Source organism: Crocodylus siamensis, chromosome 15 (genome assembly GCF_052110815.1).
Source record: "Crocodylus siamensis isolate JL-2025a chromosome 15, ASM5211081v1, whole genome shotgun sequence".
Classification (NCBI taxonomy): domain Eukaryota; kingdom Metazoa; phylum Chordata; order Crocodylia; family Crocodylidae; genus Crocodylus; species Crocodylus siamensis.
The window spans coordinates 41,434,057-41,457,325 of record NC_143409.1 but is presented as its reverse complement, the minus strand read 5'-3'; the positions used below and the strand labels follow the sequence as shown (position 1 = coordinate 41,457,325).

The 23,269-nt window shown below is 48.5% G+C and overlaps 1 protein-coding gene across 1 annotated transcript in view; it reads right to left on the bottom strand.

The window, feature by feature from the left end:
- LOC149852459 (uncharacterized) overlaps positions 1–19,592 on the bottom strand; it is a 35,989-nt gene extending 16,397 nt beyond the window's left edge. Inside the window, exons 1-16 of the mRNA XM_090029945.1 lie at positions 19,368–19,592; positions 18,733–18,884; positions 16,753–17,065; positions 15,643–15,740; positions 13,791–13,881; positions 11,220–11,345; positions 10,289–10,414; positions 8,595–8,699; positions 8,212–8,400; positions 7,084–7,298; positions 6,295–6,523; positions 3,743–3,813; positions 2,936–3,029; positions 2,097–2,167; positions 1,256–1,319; positions 208–354 (exon numbers count right to left, since the gene is read on the bottom strand). Of these exons, the coding sequence (XP_089886071.1) occupies positions 208–354; positions 1,256–1,319; positions 2,097–2,167; positions 2,936–3,029; positions 3,743–3,813; positions 6,295–6,523; positions 7,084–7,298; positions 8,212–8,400; positions 8,595–8,699; positions 10,289–10,414; positions 11,220–11,345; positions 13,791–13,881; positions 15,643–15,740; positions 16,753–17,065; positions 18,733–18,884; positions 19,368–19,592 (2,316 nt within the window). The remainder of the gene's footprint in view (positions 1–207; positions 355–1,255; positions 1,320–2,096; positions 2,168–2,935; positions 3,030–3,742; positions 3,814–6,294; positions 6,524–7,083; positions 7,299–8,211; positions 8,401–8,594; positions 8,700–10,288; positions 10,415–11,219; positions 11,346–13,790; positions 13,882–15,642; positions 15,741–16,752; positions 17,066–18,732; positions 18,885–19,367) is intronic.
- Between the last annotated feature and the right edge of the window lie 3,677 nt (positions 19,593–23,269).

The following is a 23,269-nucleotide window of genomic DNA, read 5'->3' as shown; positions in this document are numbered from 1 at the left end:
CCAGAGAAGCAGAGCAGTATCAGCCCCAAGTGCTCCAAAATCTGAAGAGCAGAATGAAAACATGTGGCATCGCCTTGCTGTGCCATGAGTAGGAGGGCGGTTTCAGCACCAACAGATTGAATACACTTAGCTTGAGAGGGCCCATGGACACTGATCTGGAGCATGGTGTAGACCCAGCTTGGTCATCACCCCCAGGATGGTACCGACCTGCTGTGGGGAAGGAGGAGCACCATGCTTGCTCCCAGCCTGCAGCAGCTGCACTTTGCGATGCAGGTCCTGACTACGGGTCCTTTCCAGTTCCAGCTCTTGCTTGCAAGCCTGCAGTTCAACCCGGAGGAGTGAAGCAATGTCCTGCTGCCATAGTGGGGAAATAAATGGGTTACATGAAGAAACACCCACACCACCCTGAAAAGCCATGCTTGGAGGGAGACTAGAACACCTGAATCTGAGCAGCACTGCTGGCCCATTTGGAAAGCTACAGTTGCAACCCACTGAGCAGATCACAGGGCTGGGCATAAACAAATGGGCACTGAATCCAAGGAAGGAAATAATCACTTTATTTCTCCAGGGCATGGCAAAGCCTGGGGAGCAGAACTGCCATGCAGGACATTTAAATACATTATAGCTCTTAGCACCATCATTTGATTTTATGTTTGCTTTTAGGGTCTACTGCAGCTCAGACATGGACTCTCACTGCGGTACTGTGAGAATTAGAGAGGTTCCAGCCGACAGAATGCAGATACATATGGACCAGTAGGTGCTCACCAATAAAGCTTTGGTACATGAATGTCTTAAGGTGATGTTTAATGGGGGGGAGAAGCTATGATGGCGATTAAGGAGCTTTCACACCTAAAAGAGGCTACCATTAAGGAAGAACAAACTTTTTGTGCTCTGAGACATAATAGTGGGATCCCAAAAAGACAGGTGTTGTTATGGGTTCAAGAGCATGAATACCCAGAGGGATGTGGCTCACAGAAGTCAGGACCAGCAGGGTCACCTGCACCTCCATTCTTCTCTCCAGGCTAGCACAGGTGCCAACATAAAGATGCAGTGCTGTAGATGGACTAAGAAGGCATCACCAAACTGTATGATAAGGCAGCTCTGTTAACCAGAACCTAAGGAGGCACTCCCCTTGGGTTTTTAGTGAGCAGAGGAGTTCCTACTCCAGGCCCTTGAATCTATCTGAAATGACTCTGGGCCCATACCACTCCTTGTTGAACTGGGCTCATGGAGAGAGGAGCAAAGTCATTCCTACCTGTGACCTCCTGATCTCTGCCACCTTCTCAGATTTTTCATTCTCTACTTGCTTTACTCTGTCACTAGCAAGAAACAAAGGCATAGAAACAAGTCGATTGATAGATCTCACTTTCAACATCATTCCCAAGAGTGTTAGCAAGAAACAAAGGCATGGAAACAAGTCAATTGATAGATCTCACTTTCAACACCACTCCCAAGAAGACCATCCAAGAAAGAAATTCATGAAACCAAGAAGGAACCAAGAGCACCTTGGTACGCATCCCTCCCACTTAGACCCAATCCTATACAACTGTCAAAGTCAAACCAATGGGAGTTCTGCTATCAGTTTTCACAGTGCTGGGTCAGGCCTGTGATGAGAATCAATATGTCATGCTTAGGAGCTTGGGGTAGCTTGCTTCAGGTGTAATAGAGGTAAAATGAAAATGCCCTCCAACCATGGCCCAGGAGACATTTGGTCAACTCTGATAGTCAGGATATAAATTCATCAACCCCTTTAACATATCAGAGTTATACAGGGAATGAATTTGATCCCTTTGAAAAGATGATGCCTGCATTTCCCATACAGCCTGCCCTGTAACATGACACTTATGACCTGGCTGACAGCACTGTTGGATGAAGACCCAAAGACTTCCAATTGTTTTAGCCTCATAGGGTCTTACACACAAGGGGAAGTTGCAAGCTTTTAGGTGCCTCCAACAGGATGGGGCCTGGACTCTTCAGTCAGCATGAAGAGCTGCTTTCTGCTGGCTTCCAGACCAGAAATTTCTTCCACCACCTGCAGGGATTTCCTAGCTAGTCAGTCTAGGTTCTGTAACATCACATCAGCAGCAAGAACTTACTGGGTTCCCTCATTCTCTTTGTAAAGGGCCTCCTGGTCTGAAGTCCTCTCAAAGCTCAATGCCTGCAGAGACTAGACAAACACAAGACATTCATTTCAAAGTAACCAGGGGCATTTTCTTCCCATACCTCAAATCTGGCATTTTTCCCACCTTAGCAAGCTCCTGTATTTCCCACAGCTCCTGCCTCACTGGGTTTGTCTGTGGAGATGGAACATGGAGAGCTTTCTCCTCTATGGCATTATAGGCTTTAGCACAGTGAGTCCATAAAGCCTTTTGCATGACTCCCATCTTTGTATTTACCTCTCAAACTCACTTGTTACCAGTCTTGCAACTGGCCAGAGCAGTAGCTGGTATTAAAATAAAAGGATTGTAAATGGTACCAAGTTTGATCTATAGATGGGGAAGCTGGCCTGGACAGTCACTGTCCTGTTCTACTGTGACTAAGTCAGATGTTAAATGGGAAGTATGAAATGGGTCAGAACCATGTTTCACCTTGGATTCTGCTCCTCAATCCAGCCTGTTCTGGTAACTGCCTGCACCTTACATCTCCTGCTCACCCAGAAATATAGCATGTGTCACTGGGATGCGAAGCAGGCAGGGTTTCTTGCTGTCTGAATGACCCAGAACACAAGATGTTGCATTCAAGGGTGGTTTGTGTAGGGAAGGTGAGCGAGAGACACACACAGAACAACTGACTCTTAGGTAAGGTTCTCCAGCCTGGGCTATGCAGGAGATCAGATGACATGAAAGTAATGGTCCCTTTGCAGCCTTGAAAATCAAAAAACCTCTGCGGTCTCCTGGGAGGGCACGGGGAAAAGTATGTATATATCTGTGCTTACTGCATTCGCAGACAGATCTTGCTGTTGTACCATCTGGCTGGCCTTGTGATGCTCCTCCAGTTGCCTCAATAAGTCGCTGTTTTCTTCCTTCAAGCTAAGGGAGGAAATGTGTTTATACATTTACACTATCAGCTGAGATTTTTGCCAGTCCCTGAAGTAACTTGGAAACACAAATCACCCCAGCTTCCACTGGCTCATCTGCTCCTCAGCCACCTTAACCTTCACTGGGATAGGTGTTCCCAGATCACTGAGGGGCTTCAGAAAGTCCCACCCTGGAGCACCTGGGCTATCCCTTCTGAGCCTGAACTTTGTCATCTTCCTTCACATGAAGAGCAGTGGTGTTTCTACCTCAACTCCCGATTCCCCACTACCCTGCAATTTATGGAGTTGTTTATGGAGTGCAAAGGGAGGGAAGAGAGTGTGTGTTGCCATACTAGATGGGTGATTGACATCCATGCTGGGCTGGTGTGACGACTGCACTGCAGTGCCAGGCAGCAGGCAGACATGCAGCCCTTTTAGACACAGATGTCACAACCTTCTAATGCTTGGGAGATGATACAATGGTGGGCCAGAACCTCCCACACACCCATGCAGAGGGTGGGGTGTGTATAACCCAGCGCCTGTCCTTCCCTGCACAATCTAAGATATTGCAGAAGTCGCTCAGGCATACAGACACCCTCCCAGTTTTGGCACCATAGTGCCAATGTCAGCTCCCAATCCCATGACTGCTGTCTGATGTAGGACCTAACACATGTACATGGGGACACAGTGCTATAGCACTGGGAGTGAAAATATTCCTCTTTCTACCTGTGCATGGCACCTTTCAGCTCAGACAACTCCACCTCAAGCATCTCACTGTCCCGCAGGATCTTGGCATGCTGCAAGGCACAAGAAGAGAGGAGTTATGTTTTGTAAGCAATCTTACAACCCCTTGGCTAGTGTGTGGATCACCAGTGGAGGATCTGCTACATAAGACCTCCTTGATTCTGATTTTTCAGCTCTCTGGAACTGGTTGGACAATTTAGGAAATCGTTCTATTTTGCTGAAAAATGGGCAGGAAGGGGCGGGGTAGGGGGTTGGAAGTCACAATTGTTCTGTTCCTCTCTCACCCACTTCAATGTTTGTTTAAGGAGCATCTCATCTCACTTTGATATGCTGGTGCTGGGCATCTTAGTGTCTAACATATACAAGCCAGCAGTAAGTCCTTGTTGCAAAGGCTAACAGCATACTGGGCTGCATTTGTAGGAGCATTGCCAGTAGATCAAGGGAAGTGATTATTCCCTTCTGTTCTGCACTGGTAAGGCCACATCTGGAGTAGTGTGTCCAGTTTTGGGTCCTCCACTTCAGAAAGGATGTCGGCAAATTGAAGAGAGTCCAGGAGAGGGCAGTGAAAATGGTTAGGGGGCTGAGGAACATAACTTATAAGGAGAGGCTGAGGGAACTGGTCTTATTTTTAGTTTGAAGAAGAGAGAACTGAGGGAGGTTTAAATAGCAGCCTTCAACTACCTGAAGCATGGTTACAAAGGGGATGGAGCTGGACTGTTCTGAGTGGTGGCAGATGACAGAACAGGGAATAATGGTCTCCATCCTTGGAGGTTTTGAAGACCCAGCTAGACAAAGATTTGCCTGTGATGATCTAGTTGGGGATGGTCCTGCTTTGAGCAGGGGCTGGACTAGATGACCCCTTGAGGTCCCTTCCATCCATCCTCATTTTCTACGATTCTGAAACAGGCTGTGTTGTTCCAGAAACTGGTCTGGGTTTCTTAGCCTCAAATCCTGAGGTTTTGCCTGTATTAGAGAAGCTGTACCAGCTGAACTAAAGTGAATTAAAATCAATCCAGTCAAACTTGCAGGAAACCCAATTTAAACTGGTTTAACCCTTGCTTAAACAGCTGTCACTTGCTAGATAGTTCTGGGAACTGGCTGTGGGGGAGACAGACTTTCTGCTCAAAGTCCTTGTTTGTACTAGAGAAAATGTACCAGTTTAAATCAATTTATAATTAGCCAATATAGCTGCACCTCAGGCAGTTTAGGTAATTAACTGGGGCTAAAGGGCATCCCCATTACTGGCTGGCACCAGTTTAGATATCAAATTGATCAATTATACAGGTGCTATTTGTAGAGCATGGGGAAAGCTTATGTGGCCTACTCAAATCCAGCTCAGGTGGGACATGATTGAAATTCATTCCCATCTCTTTGTGGGGCTTGAATGAAGCAGGGGAGCTAGAAAACCTGCTACCAGGCCTTTGCACTAATTTTGCCCCTTGCTGGCAGTCTCAGTGGGGAGGCTAAGGATTTAATGTGCCAGGGAGACTGAAATCCCCTCACCCCACCAAGGCAAACTCTTACAACTTTTGCAATGCCTGATGAAGGATGCCTGTGCCTGAAAGCTTGCAAATAAAGATTTAATTTTTTTGCAAATATCTAGTTGGTCTACTAAAAGATATCACCTCTGCCATGAGTTTTGATCCCTTTTGCCTCTAGACCAATATGGTTACAACCTGGGTACTTCACCCCACAGAGGCAGTTGTTCCAGGGTAGAGATGTAGGCACGCTGCTGGGGCAGCCTGGGCCCAGTTTCTCACCCCTCCTGCACTGACTTAACTCAGCATGGAAAACCAGGTGGCCAGTCTCCAGGGCTGTCAGCCTCTGCTTGGCATCTGCTCCCAGGTCCTTTGCTTTGCCACTGAGGCCTATCCTTTATCTCTAAGCATTTGCCCTGCTCCCACTCCATAGTCAGTCTGGGCTGTCTTGGGGCTCTGCCCCCGCGAGCAAGAGAAGCTGGCATGTTTCCCCAGCACTCAAGCCCGTATCAGGGGAGAATTCTGATACCAGCCTATGTCTCTGCTCCCCTTGACTGCAACCCTCCAGGGGCCTAATTAATGCCTGGCAACTCCCCCCACCTCCACCTGCTAAAGAAATACCACAAAGCTCTGCGCTTCCCAGTTTCCTGTAGCAACAAGGTAAGAGTGTGGGAAGAAAAGGGGTTATGATGCACGTAGGGATGGATGGGTAGGGAATTTAGCCATTACGAACCAGTGCAACTAATCAGAGGGATTTACAGGCACTGGCTGATGAGCCTTCCCAATGCCTCCAGGCACCTGGCTTTGCTGTACAGACAGGTATACTGAGGCACAGGGAGGGGAAGAGATGGGATATGGTTATGAAGTGACTTGGTGGTACAGCTTATGAGAAGCCATGAGTTCCTGGGCTGGTCAGCCTACTGGAGGGACACAATGTAGAGAGGGAGAAAGAGGATGGGTGGGCATGGTGATGCAGGGGTGCACAGGGCAGTGGTGAGGCTGCCAGGCTAGGCAGGAGGACAGCAGCCAGCCTGGGGCTCACAGGCCATGTCCCACCTTGGCAGACAGGCTCTGTTGCTCATGGCGTGTGTGCTGTAGTTCCTCCTCTTTAGTCTTCAGGGCCACGGCCACCTGGTGCCACCTGTCCTTCCAGTGCTGGGCAACCTGTTGCTGTTCTGCCAGCTGGCAGTCTATCTCCTCCTGCTTGTGCTGCAGGGCAGCCTCCAGCTCCTCACAGCGAGCCTGCAGCATCTCCTTCTCCCTCTGCAGCAGGGACTGTGAGGTCCTGATAAATGACAGGAGCACTGAAGAGCCAGGAACATCCAAGACACCTGCCATCCTCCCCAGGGACCTCCTCCCTCCATGTCATCTCTGCACCTCCTCCATCTCATCTCAGCCCCACCAGAGAGGAAACCTTCTCCTCTGCAACTCCTGGTGCCTGGGACTGCCTCCTGTGCTAAATCCAAACTGGAAACCACTCCCTCCTTCTGTTAGTGGCCCAGTGACACAAGCTGTTAATTCCTCACCCCATCAGTGTTTCCTCCAGAACTGGTACCACATGTTGCCACTGAGGATCACATAATATTGTTCAGCATTGGAGCATAGCCTTTGTGAACAGGGCTGGGCAGCACACAGTGGGACTGGGCTGGACTCCAAAAATAGGAAGCCAATTCATTTAATGTGCATCACCCGGACTGGAGGAAACCCTTATCCTTCCCATCCCCTTACCCTTCTTTGCCCATAAAGCCCCCAACTCTGGAGACCAGAGATGCATCATGAGGTTTTCAGCTGGAAGATGCACACTCTTCCCCCAACCTCAATCTCCTTCCTTCCCCACTCAGGTACCTGAGATCTTTGCAGGTCTCCTGAAGACCCAGCATGTCCTCCCCCTGGCCTCTAGCATCATGCTGCTCCCTGAGCAGCTGGGTGCGCTCCATCTCCAGAGCCTGGATCTGGTTGGTGAAAATCTTCTTCTCAGCCTCCAGCTGATGGAGCCGATCCAGGGAAGTTTCCAGTCTCTGCCGGCTCTGACCCAGCTCAGAGGAGAGCATCTCATTCTCCTGAAAGAAGTCCATGAGATAATGCTCCATGTGCACAGCTCCCATCCTCAAACCAGCCATCATGCTGAGACCTGAATTCATCACAGTGATGTCCACCCAGCACAAGAGAAATAGCCAAATGTTATGAGAAGGCAGGGGCCGATATGCAACACAAGCTTGCACCAAGTGACCTACCAAAGCAGGGGGACCAGGGGACTTTCACAGACATGAGGTCAGGCCTGTCCCTCCCAGACTGGGAGCTTTAAAGAGCCAGGAACATCCAAAGCACCTACCATCCTCCCCAGCGACCTTCTCCCTCCACAGGGTCTTTGCACCTCCTCCATCTCACCTCAGCCCCATCAGAGAGGAAACCTTCCCCTCTACAGCTCCTGGTGCCTGGGGCAGTGGAAGGTTTTCTTTGGGTTACAACTCCTAGGAGATTTTCCACGTGCTCTAAATAGAGCCTCAGAGATTCATACCAGTTCCTTGCAAGGCCTGATATAGGTACCAAGCTGCAATGAAGTGAGGACAAGGACATCACCAGCCAGAGATGATGGCAAGGGGCTCTGGCTCTGGCTCTGGCAATGTCTCTGCTAGTTCATAAAACTGTTAGAGAGGAAAAGGTCTACAGACCTCCAGTGGGGGCAGTGATGGGCATCAGCACTGGCCAATACTCTACCTTGGCCGGGCACTGGTGGTGTGGTAAGGGAAGTGGTCAGGAATATAAATCAAACAGTTAAAGGGAAAGGAAGGTCTTAGGAAACCACTGGATTAAAACAGATTGTTCCTGTTCTTGCTGGGCTGGGTCCCTTGTGCCCCTATCTCCCAAAGGAGGATTGGCTTTGAAAGCAACAGTGACAGAGAAGAGGGGCCAGCCCAGAGTCAGCATCACCAGGGGATGCCCATGGAGTCCATTCGTCACTCCAAGAGTTACCTGTTGGATGGTCTCCAACTCCTCCTTCATCCGGACCTTCTCTTGGTCCTGGCAGTTGGCCTGGGCTTTAGTGCTCACCAGCTCCACGTGAAGGTCTGACACTTGGTCATTAAACCCCTCTTGGCTCCTCTGTGCATGTTCCAGCTGCAGAGTGAGTGCCTGCACCTGCTGATGCAGCTCTACTTTCTCCTAGAAGCCAAGGAGCACATGACAATGCAAAATCCTAGCCTGTCTCTTCTCCAACCAGCCTCTGTTCAGGCCATGTTGACACCCATGGTATCCATGCTCTTCCTTCTCCCACAACATTGCTTCTCCTGTGCCCTACTTCCCATCTTCACCACCACTCTTCCACCCTTTCTCATCCCCAACAGCCTTCTTTGTACCTTCAGGAGTCTGTTCCTGTCAGACAAGGCAGGCTTTAGCTTCATTGTCAGCTCAGACACTCTCTCCTCCAGCCTGACTACCTTGGAAGACAGCAGCTCCTTCTCCTGCATAGTAATATGACACACTGGGGTGAGAAAAACACACTAGCCTCTCTGAAGAGGTTCATGGACTCAGTGGCCTCTACTGCTACCCAGTGCCCACCTTACAAAACTTCAGAGCAGGGAATCAAAATGTGGACCACCTTCTCCATTCTCACAGCCCTTAATCCCAAGGAGAAATTTTCTTTAGCTTTCAGGAGTAAAGCTAAGTGAATATTTCCCAGAGGATAGTCAACTGGTCAAAAATGTAGTTTCAGAGTGGTCAAAACTATTTGCAACTATTTCAGGGATACTTTGGCAAAACAGCTCCACTGGTGGTTGGTGGGGAGGGAGAAAGTATTTCAGAAAAGATCAAACATTTTTCTTCTTGCAACATTTTCTATGTGAAATGCTGCAACTTTTCATTTCTAAAGGATATCTTTGCTTGGAAACTAACTCTTTTTAAAAAGTGTATAAAAAAGGCTAAATAACATGAAAACAAAAAAAAAGAAAGATTCAATTTGGGGCAAAAAATTGTTTCTTCTGTCTACCCAATATAATTTATAACCAAACGTTTGGTGTCCTGTCTTGGCAGGAAAGGATGAAGAGGTATTGAATGCAATTTACATTGGGTTTGTATACTGATGTAAACTACACCAGGATCCAGAATCTCACTGGTATCTCAAGGTAGTTCACACAGTAGATAAGTATTATGATACCTTGTCATTAGGTAGCATATGAGCAGGTAACAGCAAACTGCCAAGCCACAATGGTTGCAGACAGGCTAAACATAATAGCAGTAACATACAGCAGTAGAATGAGTCCTGATTCTTTAATGGCTAGTTCTCTACTTGCTTGCTCAGAGTCACCATGCTTTACAGATATGTGTATCTGTTTACTACTTTCTTGCACCAGTGTAATGCTGATTAAATTAATATAAATGTTTAATCTGTTCATACCCTTAGCTGCTGAACCCAAAATTTATCATTCACTCAAGCCTGGTCAATAGCAGTAGGATTTGTGTCCTCTCCTTGAGTCATCCACAAGATGACATACCGAAAATATAGTAGTATGTGCATGTACATGGAGATAGCCCATCCTCTCTGGCCATAGGAGACAGGACTAGGAACAATAGCCTCAAACTGCAGCAGAGGACATTTAGTTTGGAAATTAGGAAAAACTTTCTGACTATGAGGTGGCCAGGCACTACCCCTGGAATCTCCACCCCTGGAAATTTTCAAGAGCAGGTTATACATAGACTTGGCTGGAACGGTTTAGTTAGGGATGATCCTGGGCTGGACTAGATGATCTCCTGAAGTCCCCTCCAGCCCTCCTTTCCTATGACCCTATGTACATGACATACCAGGTAGCACATAAGCACTAAGCTAATTCATTGTATAATACACACATTCAGGCCAAGCTATGAATCATACTTTTATTCACCTAGACGTGTGTGTCCAAAGACTTCTGCTTCTCTCACACACCCATCACATCTTGCTTTTCTTGCATCCATGACTCATCTGCCCCACACGAAGCCCCTCTCTGTAACCTACCAATGGCCATTAACTTGGAAGTGGCTTGTTACTCAAAGCCATGCATTTGCTCCATCTACATACCAGGCTGGTGCTACTGCACGCTGCTTGGAGTCGGCTGATTTCTTCATGCAGGGTTTTGTTTGCCTGGAACAAGTCTGTTGCTCTCTGATTGGCCTCACTGGTCTGACTGAAAGCCAGCTGCTGAGCCTAGGAACCAAAAGATAGCACAGAGACTCTAAAGGAGGTATGTTATCTCAATACAAATATATGAATTCTGAGGGTAATGGAGTCCCCTCCTGGAAAGAAGCTGGCAGAGGGTCTGAGCAGCCAAGTATGAAAGCAGGCAGCTCCTTGTTCAGCTTCCAGGGACCAAGAATCTCACCAACCAGATCCAGGCTCTGGAGATGGAGTGCACCCAGCTGCTAGGAGAACAGCAGGATGCTAGAAGCCAAGGAAAGGACATGCAGGCTCTTCAAGAGAGCTGCAAAGAGCTCAGGTACCTGAGCAGGGAAGGAAGGAGACTGAGGTTGGGGGAAGAGTGTGCATCCTCCAGCTGAAAACCTCATGATGCACAAGCACAATTAGCCAGAGGTTGGCCAAAGGAACTAGTAACAAATGTCTGAATTATGGGGTAGTTACTCTTAGAGGGCCACCCATCACCCAGGAAGTGGGGCCTAAGAGCTGTGTGTGAGGATGACATAAAAGTGAATGGATAGGACTGGATGCATGTGACAGCATGGCCTGGGGCATCCTGGTTTTGTGTGCCTGAGCAAGTACTTCTATTGCTCTTCAGTGATTCCTTGCTCCTACTTAAAGGTGGATCACCTGGAATTCAAGCAGCCTGCATTTTGGAAGCTGATGCGGGTGATTCCCAGCCCAGGCTTCCCACATATGAGGTTCAGGATAACCAGATCTGTTATCTCTGACCCATGGATTTATTGCAGATGGATCCTAAATAGGCAAGTCCTTTCCAAAAGCAGGGGGGCATGTAGGACAAGATCAAGGGACTAACTTCTTTGGTGGAGCTCAGTGGCAGGGTCATTTCCTCTTGCTCTGCCTCCAAGTCCTTCAGTTGGTCCTGAAAGCCACTCAGGGTTTCTTGAAGAGCTGTCATTTCTTGGCTTTGCTCCTCCCTTCCCTATGGATCAACACAGGAGGTACCCCAACCAGCTGTGATGTGCCACCCAAGTCATTGATGGCCCAACAGCACACGTAGGAATGGGCAAACACCAACCAGCTAGCTCTGCAAATACTTATCTCTGTGAAAGCCCCCAGTTTGGCTTTCTGACCTATTCACAATGACTTATTGATTTTAATTCACATTCAACCAATTTGAACACAAACCAGAAAATCTCACCTATTCCTTCACTCAGCTCATTCTGCTTGTTGTTGATTCACTATTGACAAGCATTTGCACGACTGCCAAGGATTAGTGAAACAGTGATAACATCTGATCATTTCACAGATATTAACACCAGCAATCTGCCATGAGAGCACACTATTAGTGTTCATCAGTCTCCCACTGGAAAAAAAAATCTAGCAACCAATCAAGTGGAGGAATCCACACCATGTGATTCAGGTGACGGATGATATCTTGCAGACTTGTTCTCAGAGTGAACAGACTGAGACAGAAGCCTACCACTAGGTTGGAAATTATTAGGCAAATCTTTATTCCCAGGAATGAGAATCAGATTGGGAAGATGGATGATACTTGGGATTTTATCTCGAGTCTCAGGATATATTGGGTGCTTTTCTAAAAGCTCCAACTGCAGGATTCATGTGATTTCAGGAGAATCCTAGGTTTCATCAAAAAAAAAATCCAGCACTCATTGCAGCAAAGAAAAGCTGCACAATGGCACCCACATGGGATCAAAAGGCTGTGAAACTAAAAGGGAAATGAAAAGAACTCAGATATTACTTTTTCTCTTTAAAAGATATCTCCTGATTTATAATGTAGGGGTTGGTAATACTTTGATCAGCTAGCCACAAGAAAGCCAAGTCCCTAACAAATGCTGCTTGTAATAGGTAATATGACCAGCCTCAATCACATGCCAAAGTGAGAGAGAGAGAAAGAGTGTGTGTCCGCGTACGCATGCGCACACACACCTGCCTGCCTGCCTGAAGTGTATCTATTGTGCTCTCACATTACAGGCCAGCTTGTGCCAGTTACCCACTGCCCCACATTAAGGGTGACACAATTCTCTGGGTAAATGTGATATTTATATTAGACCAACTAAATAGTTGGCAAATGTGTTCTTTGTAAGCTTTCAGTACAAACACCCTTCTTCAGGTGACAGTGAGCTATAGATCCCCAGAGAACGTGGAGCTATGAAGGAGGAGGAACAATGGCCCCACTGAAGTGTCCATGATATACCCTCCCTGCAGCTGGCCATGGCACCATCCCTCCTCCATCCCCTTCACAGTGGCATGTCTCCTGGGCACACCGACTCTTCTAGCACTGGAGACTGGGATGCAGCAAGTGGCTCTTTACTTAAAAATTAGATGTTGGATTTCTCCTGAGATAAAGCCTTTTATCCTGGGATCCTTCAGGTCTGATTGTCCTGGGCTTTGAACTCTCAAAGGTGGTGGAGGGGGAGGACAAAAATCCTTTACACACACAGCTTGAATGGCAATTAACTGGAATTTCCGATTCTCCTGGGAAAAGTGTTATCACGGTGCTTCATGCTTCACAGGTACTTAAAGTGGGACAATGGGCTTGAATGTCTGTAGGGTTCCAAAATAAAAGGCTTTGTCTTGGAAAAATCCTACATCTGTTTTTAGCCAGAGTACCAGCCCATTGTCCCACTTTAAGCACCTGTGAAGCACCCAGAAAACACTTTTTTCCCAGGACAATCAGGGCTAAGTTGAGTTAACAGCCATTTAAGCTCTCTGAGTGGACAAGCCCCACCACCTCCCCCACCTGTTTTTATGTGAGTCAAAGCCCCTGACAATCAGATCTTGGATAAAACCAATGCCTGTTTTTAGCCTTTTTGTCCCCACACTACATACCCATGCAAGACCAAGGGCCCAAGCTGCCCTTAGGATCTCGGACTAGATCACAGAGCTCTTTGGGATCTTCATGGTCACTGGTCTCCCCACCCTAGCTCTGCACTATATTTAGCTCATGAGTGTTCCCTAATGATATCTGACCTTGTTATAGTTTGCTGCCTCAGGATGGCAAGTGTCAAAGCATCCTGAGCCTGGTAACAGAGTCTGAGACCAATCACCAAGTGCATAGGCTGACTGCTCTACAGGCTTCTCTAACCCTGTGTGGCATGGGAACTGGACCCCAAATATTAGCCCTTTAAAGCAGCCCAAGTGCCTAGAGAAACTGCATTCCCCCCTGTGCAGCTCCAGCCTGGGATCAATTCTATACTGGATACTGCATATAGCCCCAAGTGCTGTCCCTTCCTGGAGTCTTCATTTCTCTAATGATTGTGGTGCTAAGCCCTGTGGCCCCATGCCAGTGCTAGTGTCTTCACTGAATGTGATTTCATCTGCCACTCCCCAGATCCTGCTATGTTCAGTGCCTTTGCTGGCCTTTTTAGGCATAGTCCAGGCACCATGCCCAGGCCTTCCTTACCGCAGAGCGGGGAGTTGGCAAGACCGAGCAGCACCTCATTCTGCCCAAGCAGGTTTTGGCCTTCGCCATCTCCATCTCCAAATGAAGGATCCTAGAAGACATGTAAACATTGGCGCACACGTGTGCAAACACAAACAGACTATGCTATTCCATTGCTCCCGCCCCAATTCTCCCTGTGCCCTTCTATATGTTTCGTCTCCACCCATTCCCCTATCAGGACACTTCTTACATCTGACTCTTGACAGCTCTCATGCTCCTTCTGGACCCTTGTTCTTCTATGCCAGTGGTTCTCAACCTTTTTTGTACTGGGACCCATTTGCCAAAATTGGTGGCTTGTCCCAACCCGCCCCCTGCCTGGCCCTGCCAATGCCTGACCCACAGTCCCCTGTCCCCTCAGGCTCCTCACTCCCAACCCACAGCTCCCTGCCACCCTCCCCCTCCCCCCCAGCTCCCTCCAGGAGTGACTGAGGTGGCTCTGGCTCACGGTAGGGAGTAGTGACACAGGCTGGAGGGAGGAGGGGAGGCCTGTGGCAAACCTGCCCTGGGCTGGGGCTTCTGCACTGCACCAGGCAGCCTGGTCATGGTCCCTCCTGCCTCCCAAGCAGCGTCTCCCAGCTGCCTTGCCCCCACAAGCACAGGCACCAGGCCTGATGTTGCCAGTCTGACCACAAGCTCCCCCCCGCCCCTTCCCCCACTTGTGACCTTTTGAAATATTCTCACAACTCACTTTTGGGTGGCTACACATGGATTGAGAAATGCTGTTCTGTGCATCCCTTCCCTGTGCCCCTTCTAAAAAGACCCCAAACTACCATCTTGCTCAGAGCCCCATGTTCACTCCCAGCCTCTGTCACCCACTGGGTGTGTTTACACGTGTGCCCCACTGCACAGTTGGTACTGCGCAGTCCCAGCAGCACACAGGTCATTTCTGACCCTACTGCCCAGTAGCAATGAACTATTGTGCAGTAGCTCATTGTGGTTCGTGCCCACTTATGCTACGTCACTGTAGCAACGAGATATGTCGCAACAGCTCGTTGCTATGGCAATATAGCATCTTCTGTAGATGCCCCCACTAGCTCCCACCTCTACTCCAGCCCTTTCCCCTAATGCACCCAGAGGAATAAGCACAGGGTTAATGTGGTGAATTCAAGGCTTGTGAGAAGTGCCTAACTGCCAGACACTGCCAAACTCACAGGTGGCATTACTGATGGAGGTACCTGTCCCCTTGGAAATTGATGGAGACCATCTCTATAGAAATGACTCTTAGTCACTCCTTACTGACTGAGACTGGATTGGATCTCTGTGCCTCGTGGCTCTCTGCCTCTGAGCTGCTGGTCTCAAGCATCAGGAGACACAAGCATTACCCCAATCAGCAATTCAGATGTCAGACAGTCCCCAGTAAACTGCTACTACCTTTTATTTATCATACGAGCCTGAGTGCCACCATCCTGTGTGGCCACCAGAGCTCTCCCAATGATCTGAGTGGTGCTTTTCCATCACTGCTGCCCCACTAATGCTGTCAGGAACTAAAGAGGATAGATAGTATAGTGCTTGCTACAAGACCTAGGGAAGTAGGTGGTAGGTAGGTGCCAAAAGGAGGGAGAGAGGTACCAAACTCCCACTGAATGTAGGTGTCCAATTCTCTTAGGCTCCTTTGAAGAACCCACTCTGGCTCCCCAGCTTTCATCAGGTTGCAGCAGTTTCCCAGGTTACACAGGGAGCTCCTTGTGTTGCGAACCGATCCTCCCTGGAAATACCGCCTCTCTGTCTCTTGTCCCAGCTGCCTGAATCCTACATGTCCTTGGCCTAGAATCACTAACCCAAGCCGTTTTACCGCCCAGCCCAGTCCACTCACTTTTCACGCAGGTCCCCGCTCTGCCTCTTGTCTTCGTAGCGAGACAGCTCCAGCCAGTTCTTTTCTTTCTCTAGCTGAGCCAGGGACCTCTCCATCTGCTATGGGAGAGACCAGGTCAGAGAAGAATTCAAAGCTCAACAGAGTTTGCTCTCCCAGAAACAGGGTTTTATACTAACCCTGGCAGAGCACAAGGCCTAGGGAGGCTCAACCTCTGTTCTCTATGATAGAGACTGGATAGAAACGAGGAGCTGCTCCACTAAGTCCTAATGCCTTAGAAGACTTGCTACAGTTTGCAGCTCACTAAAGAGATGACCTGGTCCAAAGCTTAGTAGAGTCACTGAGGTCATGGCTAGGCTACACAACCTCCTTCCCAAGCCTGGAGCTACCATGGGGAAACAAGCCCTGCCCTGCACACCTAAGATTGGCAAATAACAAACCCTTAGGCATGCCCCACAGCACTCCACTTGGTCACTTATGGAGCAAATGGATAGATCTTGTGCCTTGGTGGCTCTATGCCACCTCCCAGGCTCGTCAGATGTGTCCCAAGCAGAGCCGTCCCTAGGGGCGTGTGGGGCTTGGGGCATATCAGCCTGTGCAGGGCCCGTGGGGGTGGGGAAGGTGGCGAGTGGCTGGAGCTGGCAGCGCTCGGCTGCGGTGGCAGAGCCGGCAGCTCTTAGCAGCGGCAGTGAGTAGCAGCCACAGCGGGGCCTATACGGCACCAACTGCGGGGGTCCCCAAAGTGCAGAGCCCAAGGTGGTCACCCCGATTTGCCCTCCCCTAGGGATGGCCATGGTCCTGAGAGTCCTTCCATGGGTTTGGCATAGAGAGGGTGAGCAGTGCCATCATGCCCTACTGTACTGGAGACATCCTCATGCCCAAAAATGCCCAAGTCCAACCAAAGGGGACAGATAAGTGGCCAACCCAGGCCCTCTCTCAGGCATAATGTGCTATGTCTGTATACCTCAGAGCTGGTTGAGGTCCAAGGCACATGTAGCCCTGACTGAAATCAAGCAGGTGGATGTCTGGAAAGACAGGGACCTAGAACTACTCCTGTGTCCAGACCAGGCAGGTCCTTACAAAGTTCTCTAGACTGTGGAGAGACTCATTTACCTTCTTTTTAAGAGAAAGCAGCTCATACTTCACACTGCTGAGTGCCAGTTCCTTATCCCACTTCTCCAATTTTTCCTCCTGCCACCGCAGACCCCTGGGAGCCTTCTGAAGAAAGAGCCCTGACTCAGCTTTCCTCTGTGCTGGTAAAGACAGATGCAAGTCCCATTCTGATCCACTCCACACCCTTTGAGCCAGTGACTGCGAGGGGTTATATTCTTCTGTATCCCAATCTGGGAGACGAGACAGAGAATGCCTCCTTCTGACTGGTGGGCTTATAGGTTTCCTGACATGTTCCACACCATTAGTTAAAAATCTGCCAAAGAAAAGTGAGGCCACCTTTATGTTTTAGAGACTGACTAGAAAGCCTGGGAAGTCAGAGCCTTGTGAAGAGCTCACAGAAGACTTCAAGAATGACAACGACTTTCCCTAATCCACCAATCAAAATTCACCCTCTGGCACAGTCATCTTGCCTACCCCATGTTTTCCTAGGAGAATCTGGACATTGGACAATTGGAGAACAAGGAAAGTATTGTCCTCATGGAACCTGAATGATCGAGAAGGGAGCATTTTTTATTCAGACCTCTATGAATGTTCTGTTAGTTTGCAGGCAAGTTTTGCTAAGTAGATGTGATATCCTTTTATTAGACCAATGGAGTAGCTGGAAACAAGTTCTTAGCAAGCTTTCAGGCACAGTCACCCTTCTTCATGCGTAGGAAGTCTTTACTGTCTTTACAGTCTCAGAACAGCAGAGACCTTCTGTGCCTGAAGAAGGGTGACTGCACCCAAAAGTTTGCTAAGAACTTTTTTCCAACTACTCAGTTGGTCTAAGAAAAGATATCGCGTCTACTCAAAGAACCTTGCCTGCTAGTGTCTATGTCCTTAGACCAACACAGCTACAACTAAAAACCCAGCAACCTGTTAGTTTTCATTAGCTCTTACTTCACTCATATTTTCTAGAAGCAGTTGGAAGGAAATGTCTCCTTGTACATTCAACATCCTTCAACCCATTCCATGGAAAGGTTCAGAAAGCTCACAGTCCACATCTGATACCTCCAGGGAATCCTCAGGCAAATGCAGAGAAGACTAGGTTTGTGTTCCCAAAGGTGCCCCAGAATCTACTGGACTACAACTTCCCCTGTATCCCATAGTAGGATCTGAAAGGTCTGAGCAGAAACACCATCTTCTCTATTTATAGGAGATGGCAGAACCAGAATGGGCATGCAGGCCATAGTCAAAACCTGATCCTGAGATGAGCACAGTACCTTTAACCCCTGGTAAAACTAATGGGGACTGCAGATGCGCAGCATGTCTCAGCACTAGGGTAAACAAAACCAGCCTCTCCAAAATAACAGTCATGCTTCATTGCTAGTGCAATATAAACAAATCTTATATGTGCTATCTTTGCCTATTAATTCACAGCCTTGCTTGTGTGATTAAGAATATTGGAAAAGTCTGTCTTGGACAGGCATCTAGTTTAGATCCCTGCAGTGAAGACTGGCCACTGCTGGATGCTTCTGAGGAAGAGGAAGACCTCTCTGAGTACAGTACTTATTAACACAATGTTATACCCTGCCCAGGGTTTTTTTTCCTGGCTACAACTGGTGATCAGCTGCTGCTCCAAAGCTGGAGGATGAATAGCCCTGACTGTCTTATCTTACAAATAGGACTGCTGGTGGTGCTTGTGCAGTTGCGAGCATCTGAACCTTTTGGAAATGAAATAAACCGTTTGCTCCAACACTGCACTGCATCAGAGAGTTCAAGTGGTTACTCTGCTCAAAAAAAGGAGCTGTACAGGGTGTTCATTGATCTTCCTTCCTTTCTAAAACCTATTGCAACATATATATTGTATTTCCATAGGAGAGGTTCCTTCCAAACCATCTCATCCAGGAAGTCTGTCACCTGCAAAGTCAGGGATATGTCCAGCTGAGTCCCCCTGACCCCAGGTCATTCTGTCCCAAGCATTCTGGAAGATGAACTTACATCCCACTATTGATAGAGTGGATCCCTCGCAGGGGGCTCGTGGACCTGGCTCGTTCAACAAGCTGGGGGCTGAGAAAGCCCCTGCTGTTCACTTTCCAGGGGTTGTGTGAGGGGTTGGGCTCCAGAGATCCTTGTGTCCCATGAAGAGAGTTCTGAATGAGATAAGGAAGAGACCACTGATGTGAAGGACAGAGGTGATTTATTTTTGTCCCCAGCCCCTACTTTGACATATACTCTTCCTCTTCCCTTCACTCGTCCCATCAACACTGGAATCGCCCCATTAATGTCCTCACAGGCATGACTATCTGACCAAATACAAGAATCATAGGAAGAGTCATGACCACCCCACAAACAATCCTGGCTGTTCAGTGCTTGAACAAAGCATCCGCGTGGGGAGAGGACCACTTAGGTGTATCAGAGGTGATACCTAGTGTCGTTATGCCAGGTGGGAGATCAGGAGGGTGCGGGTATATTGCTCCACTTCTTAGACCAGCCAATGGGACATAAGGGGCCACAGTGTGATAAGCAGAAGGCTAAGGAGTGGAGAATGACCCCACCAGAAGATATTATGAAGCCCCAGAGTGAACTGCCTGGCTTTGGCACCCCGAGCAGAGACGTCAGCCTAGTCCCATTACCTCTGCTTGGAACGGGGCCTTGCCCAAGAGTGGGCAGCTGTCAATGTAGCTTCTTTCTAGTTCCAACATGGAGGAGGGTGGAGATGTTCGTGGACGTCTCCTGTGTCTCTCAAGGCTCTTGCCAGTCCAGCCCAAGGACCCCAAGTCAGTACTGAACTGGAAGCATCCATCACTGCTGTACTGGGCTGGCAAGCTAGAAAAGCTGGTCCACTTCTGGTGGGACATTTATGGCCTTGTGGTGCAGTGGAACAGGGAACAACTTCCCCAAATGATCATCAGGGCAGCAGAGTCTCAGAAACGACTTCCCTTGTCATGGGACCTGGTGCTGCTTCCCTGGAGCTTCCAAGGGAAGTGTCACAGATCTAGCTTCATGGCACTGGGAGGAGATGGTATCCAGTTGTAGTGTGAAGCACCAAGGGCCTGTCAACCAAGGGCAACAAAAAAGGTCAAAGCACACCCACAATGGGAATTCCCACTCAGTATCTTACCCATGGCCCCTTTTCTCAATCACTTGCCACCAGGCTACTCCATAATCCTCCATTCCACTTCCCACAGTGCTGTGGCAATCGACACAATAAGCCGAGGCAGCTCCTAGCATCTAAGGAGGACCCAGCTGTGCCCAGCTGAGCAGATCTGCTTGGTTAGATGACTGGAGAGGAGGAATGGGAGGGAGTTTGCAATCTCCCTCTCTTACATGAATGTGTGACCCTCACTGATGGTTTTGGCCCATTGGGAACCCCTGCCTTTGTCTTTTCAGAGACCACAGTGATGAGCTTGGTATAACTGCCCATGCAGACAAACACAGACATTTCTTGTTTCCACCTTCCTTGGCTGTCATCTCTGCTTACTGTGGTGACTGCCTGAATAAGATCAAAACTAGGAACACTTATGTCCTACCTCAGTGACAAGGCTGAAGGCTGCTCTTTCCTCCTACGGGGATGGCAGGAGCATAAAGAGCTGCAGCAGCTAAGTCCCTAGCTGGTTGAGCCTGCTGTGAACAGAACTGTGGGCATGAAACATTGCTGCCATTGTTGCTTGAGACTCTGATCGTGGACTTGGAGGTGCTAAGCAGTCGGTAAAGGAGTCTATGTGAATTTCTCTGCAACACCTGATCCTCAAATGGGGAGAATCCAAAGGACAAACCTTTCCTCCCACCCCAAAACACCGTTTGATCCACGCTGGTCTCCCCCATCTCTGTTCCAAAAGGCTTGTGTTTGCCAGCACAGGGCATTCAATAGGAAGTGCCACAATTCCCTAGTGAGTGCAAAGTGGAAAAGCCCCAAGCTGTGTCCACCTGCTCCAGGCTCTGGATAGCAGCAACTCTGGGGCTGGTGAGAGGAGCAGAGCTTAAATCCACTTACCTGTCAGTGAGTGCCCCCCCCCCACAGCTCCTCAGAGATCCCTAGAGATCAGCTCTCCTGGGAGTCTAGTCCTTGTGCTGAGCTGCTGCATGCACTATGTCTGCCCAAGCCAGGGAACACAGGACTGCTGCTGCCACAGCAACCGAGCAGGCAACAAGCCTCAAAGTGCCCATTTCCCCTCTCCTGATAGACTGACTGAGATTGTGAAATGCAGGTGGCTGCCAGTGGAAGAGGGGTGGAAGGGGCAGGATGGGGAACCAGCCTTTGGGGAGTTACTCACTGGGATCAAAGCAAGCCTTGCCTTGTCCTGTTCAGAGAAGCTGCACACACCCGGGTCCTCTCGTCTGCCCCTTACATTTCTCCAGGAACAAAAGTAAAACTGCAGCAAGCAGGGAAGCACCCAGCCCTCCCCTTCCACTAGCTGGGTACTAGTGGGGTCATTGTGACCCACTGAGTTCCTACACAGGAGAGGCTGGCATCTACCAGGCCCAGTGGATCTGTGTTTTGCAGAGTCTCTGTCAATAGTAGCAAGGCATAGTATTGGCATAGGGTCTGCATCTAGCCAGATCTATCAGCCAAGCCCACCCCATGGCTGAACTCAGCCCTCTCAGCACAACCGCAGAACCCATTTTTCTGCTTCCCGCAGTAATTATGTTCTTCAAACAAACAGATCCATATTCCTTCAACTTCGTGCTTTTAAGGTGCTGGGAGGGATACAGGAACAGACAGAGCTGGCAGCCACAAACAGCCCACAATCCAGTCAGACAAGACACACAAAAGGTGGAAGTGGAAAAAAAATACAGAGGAATAAACTGACTTGCCTAAAATCCCATCACAGGACAGTGACAGGGCTGGGAGAGACAGCGACTTTCCATTTGAATATTAATTATAAAGAAAATAATATTTAAGCCGCTTCAGTTTGCCCCTCAGTGCTTTATTCCTTCTTGTCTTGAAATGCAACAAGTGGAAAATCTTGTGTATCACACAGCAGTTTTCTTGCCACAGGCTGGGGTTGTTTGCAGCTGCGTGTTTCAGTGTCTTTCCCCTGCTGCTTTGTTCGGTACGTTATGCTACAGACATTAGCACTCCTTCATTCCTCACCTTCAGAAACCTTCCAGTGTTTCCATCAGATCTCTCTCACATACCATACATGACTCGTTGGCTATTAATAGTTGGCATCCACTTATACCTTTGTGAGTGTTTTCATAGACACATTTGCACTCAAGGGGGAGGACTGACTTCATTGGGAAGAATCCACCTCCTTCTCCTGAATGTCCAGCATCCATCCCCTTCTCTGAATTGGCTATTTTTGGTAGGAGTTGCCAGACCCATGGATAAAAGCTGCTAAACCTAAGTGTTAAAAAAAAATCACAAGTCAGTTCTAAATATTGTGAGATTTACACACACACACACTATCTATCTATCTGTATATATAAAAAGAAAAGTGAGAGAAGCTTCTTTCTTCTGCCTTACAGTTTTTCAGAACTCAAGGGTCATGTTTTCACGGTTTTCTCTACAACCAAGGTGCTAAAAACTTCCTTAAAAAAAAGCAAGCTAATTTAATCTCATGACTCGGGGAGCTGGGGGCTTTAAGCAGATACCTAATGTTGCAAGACTGGTGGCTAGATCACAAGACTTGGCAACACCAATTATCTGGTGAGTGCAGTTAGAGGAATGCAAGCCTGTGCTGCAGATAAGAGGCAGTGTGTCCTGTTCCTCTCCAAGGAATATCTACAACACCAAAGGCTCTCTGATAGAGGGAGTCCGCCTGCCACATGGCTGCATGAAACCACAGTGCAGGGGATTTTCAAAACAGGGGGGGAGTTTGTGGCCCACTCATATAAGCCATGGCATAGCAGACACCAGGGGAGGGTGGTTTTTGGCAGGGGAGAAAGTGTGTGTGTGGGGGGAGCAGCTCAAAGTGGCCAGGGAGAGCAAAATCCCAACAATTACATACCATAGGAACCCAGTGCTGCAGGCAAGTTAGATCATCTACACTCGTCTACAATGGAGGCCAAAACCGAGACTCTGAATTGGCACATGCATTATTACATTAACAGCCAAGCCAAGAGCGAAGAGTCCCTTTCATGGGTGAAAGAAGCAAACTATCTTTAGTAAAACAACTCCCTGGAAGAAGTAACCCAGCACAGCTTGGTTATGGTTTGCTATTGCTGTCTCTTCGGTGACTGTAGGAATGATTAAATGCAATGCAACAGGTCAGTGGGGGCCAACGTTTTTGGCAGGCATGCTACAAATTAGCCTCAAACCTGAGTACCGCCCCAATCTCCTTCCTCTGCCTCATGCTCTGCTTTCTGCTCTATCTGTCACTGTGCTGCTTGTCCCCTCCACCACATGCCATACACAGAGGCTGCCTGTGTTTCTTGTGGCACACACTGCATTTTGGCCACCCCTGCAATAGGTGATGAAATGTTTTATTAGGTACAAGCCTGATAATCCCAAGAAGCCATGATTTGAGAAAGACAGAGGAAATCACAGCAAAACAATGAAAATGCTAATACTGTTAGAAGGGAGTGTGAAGAG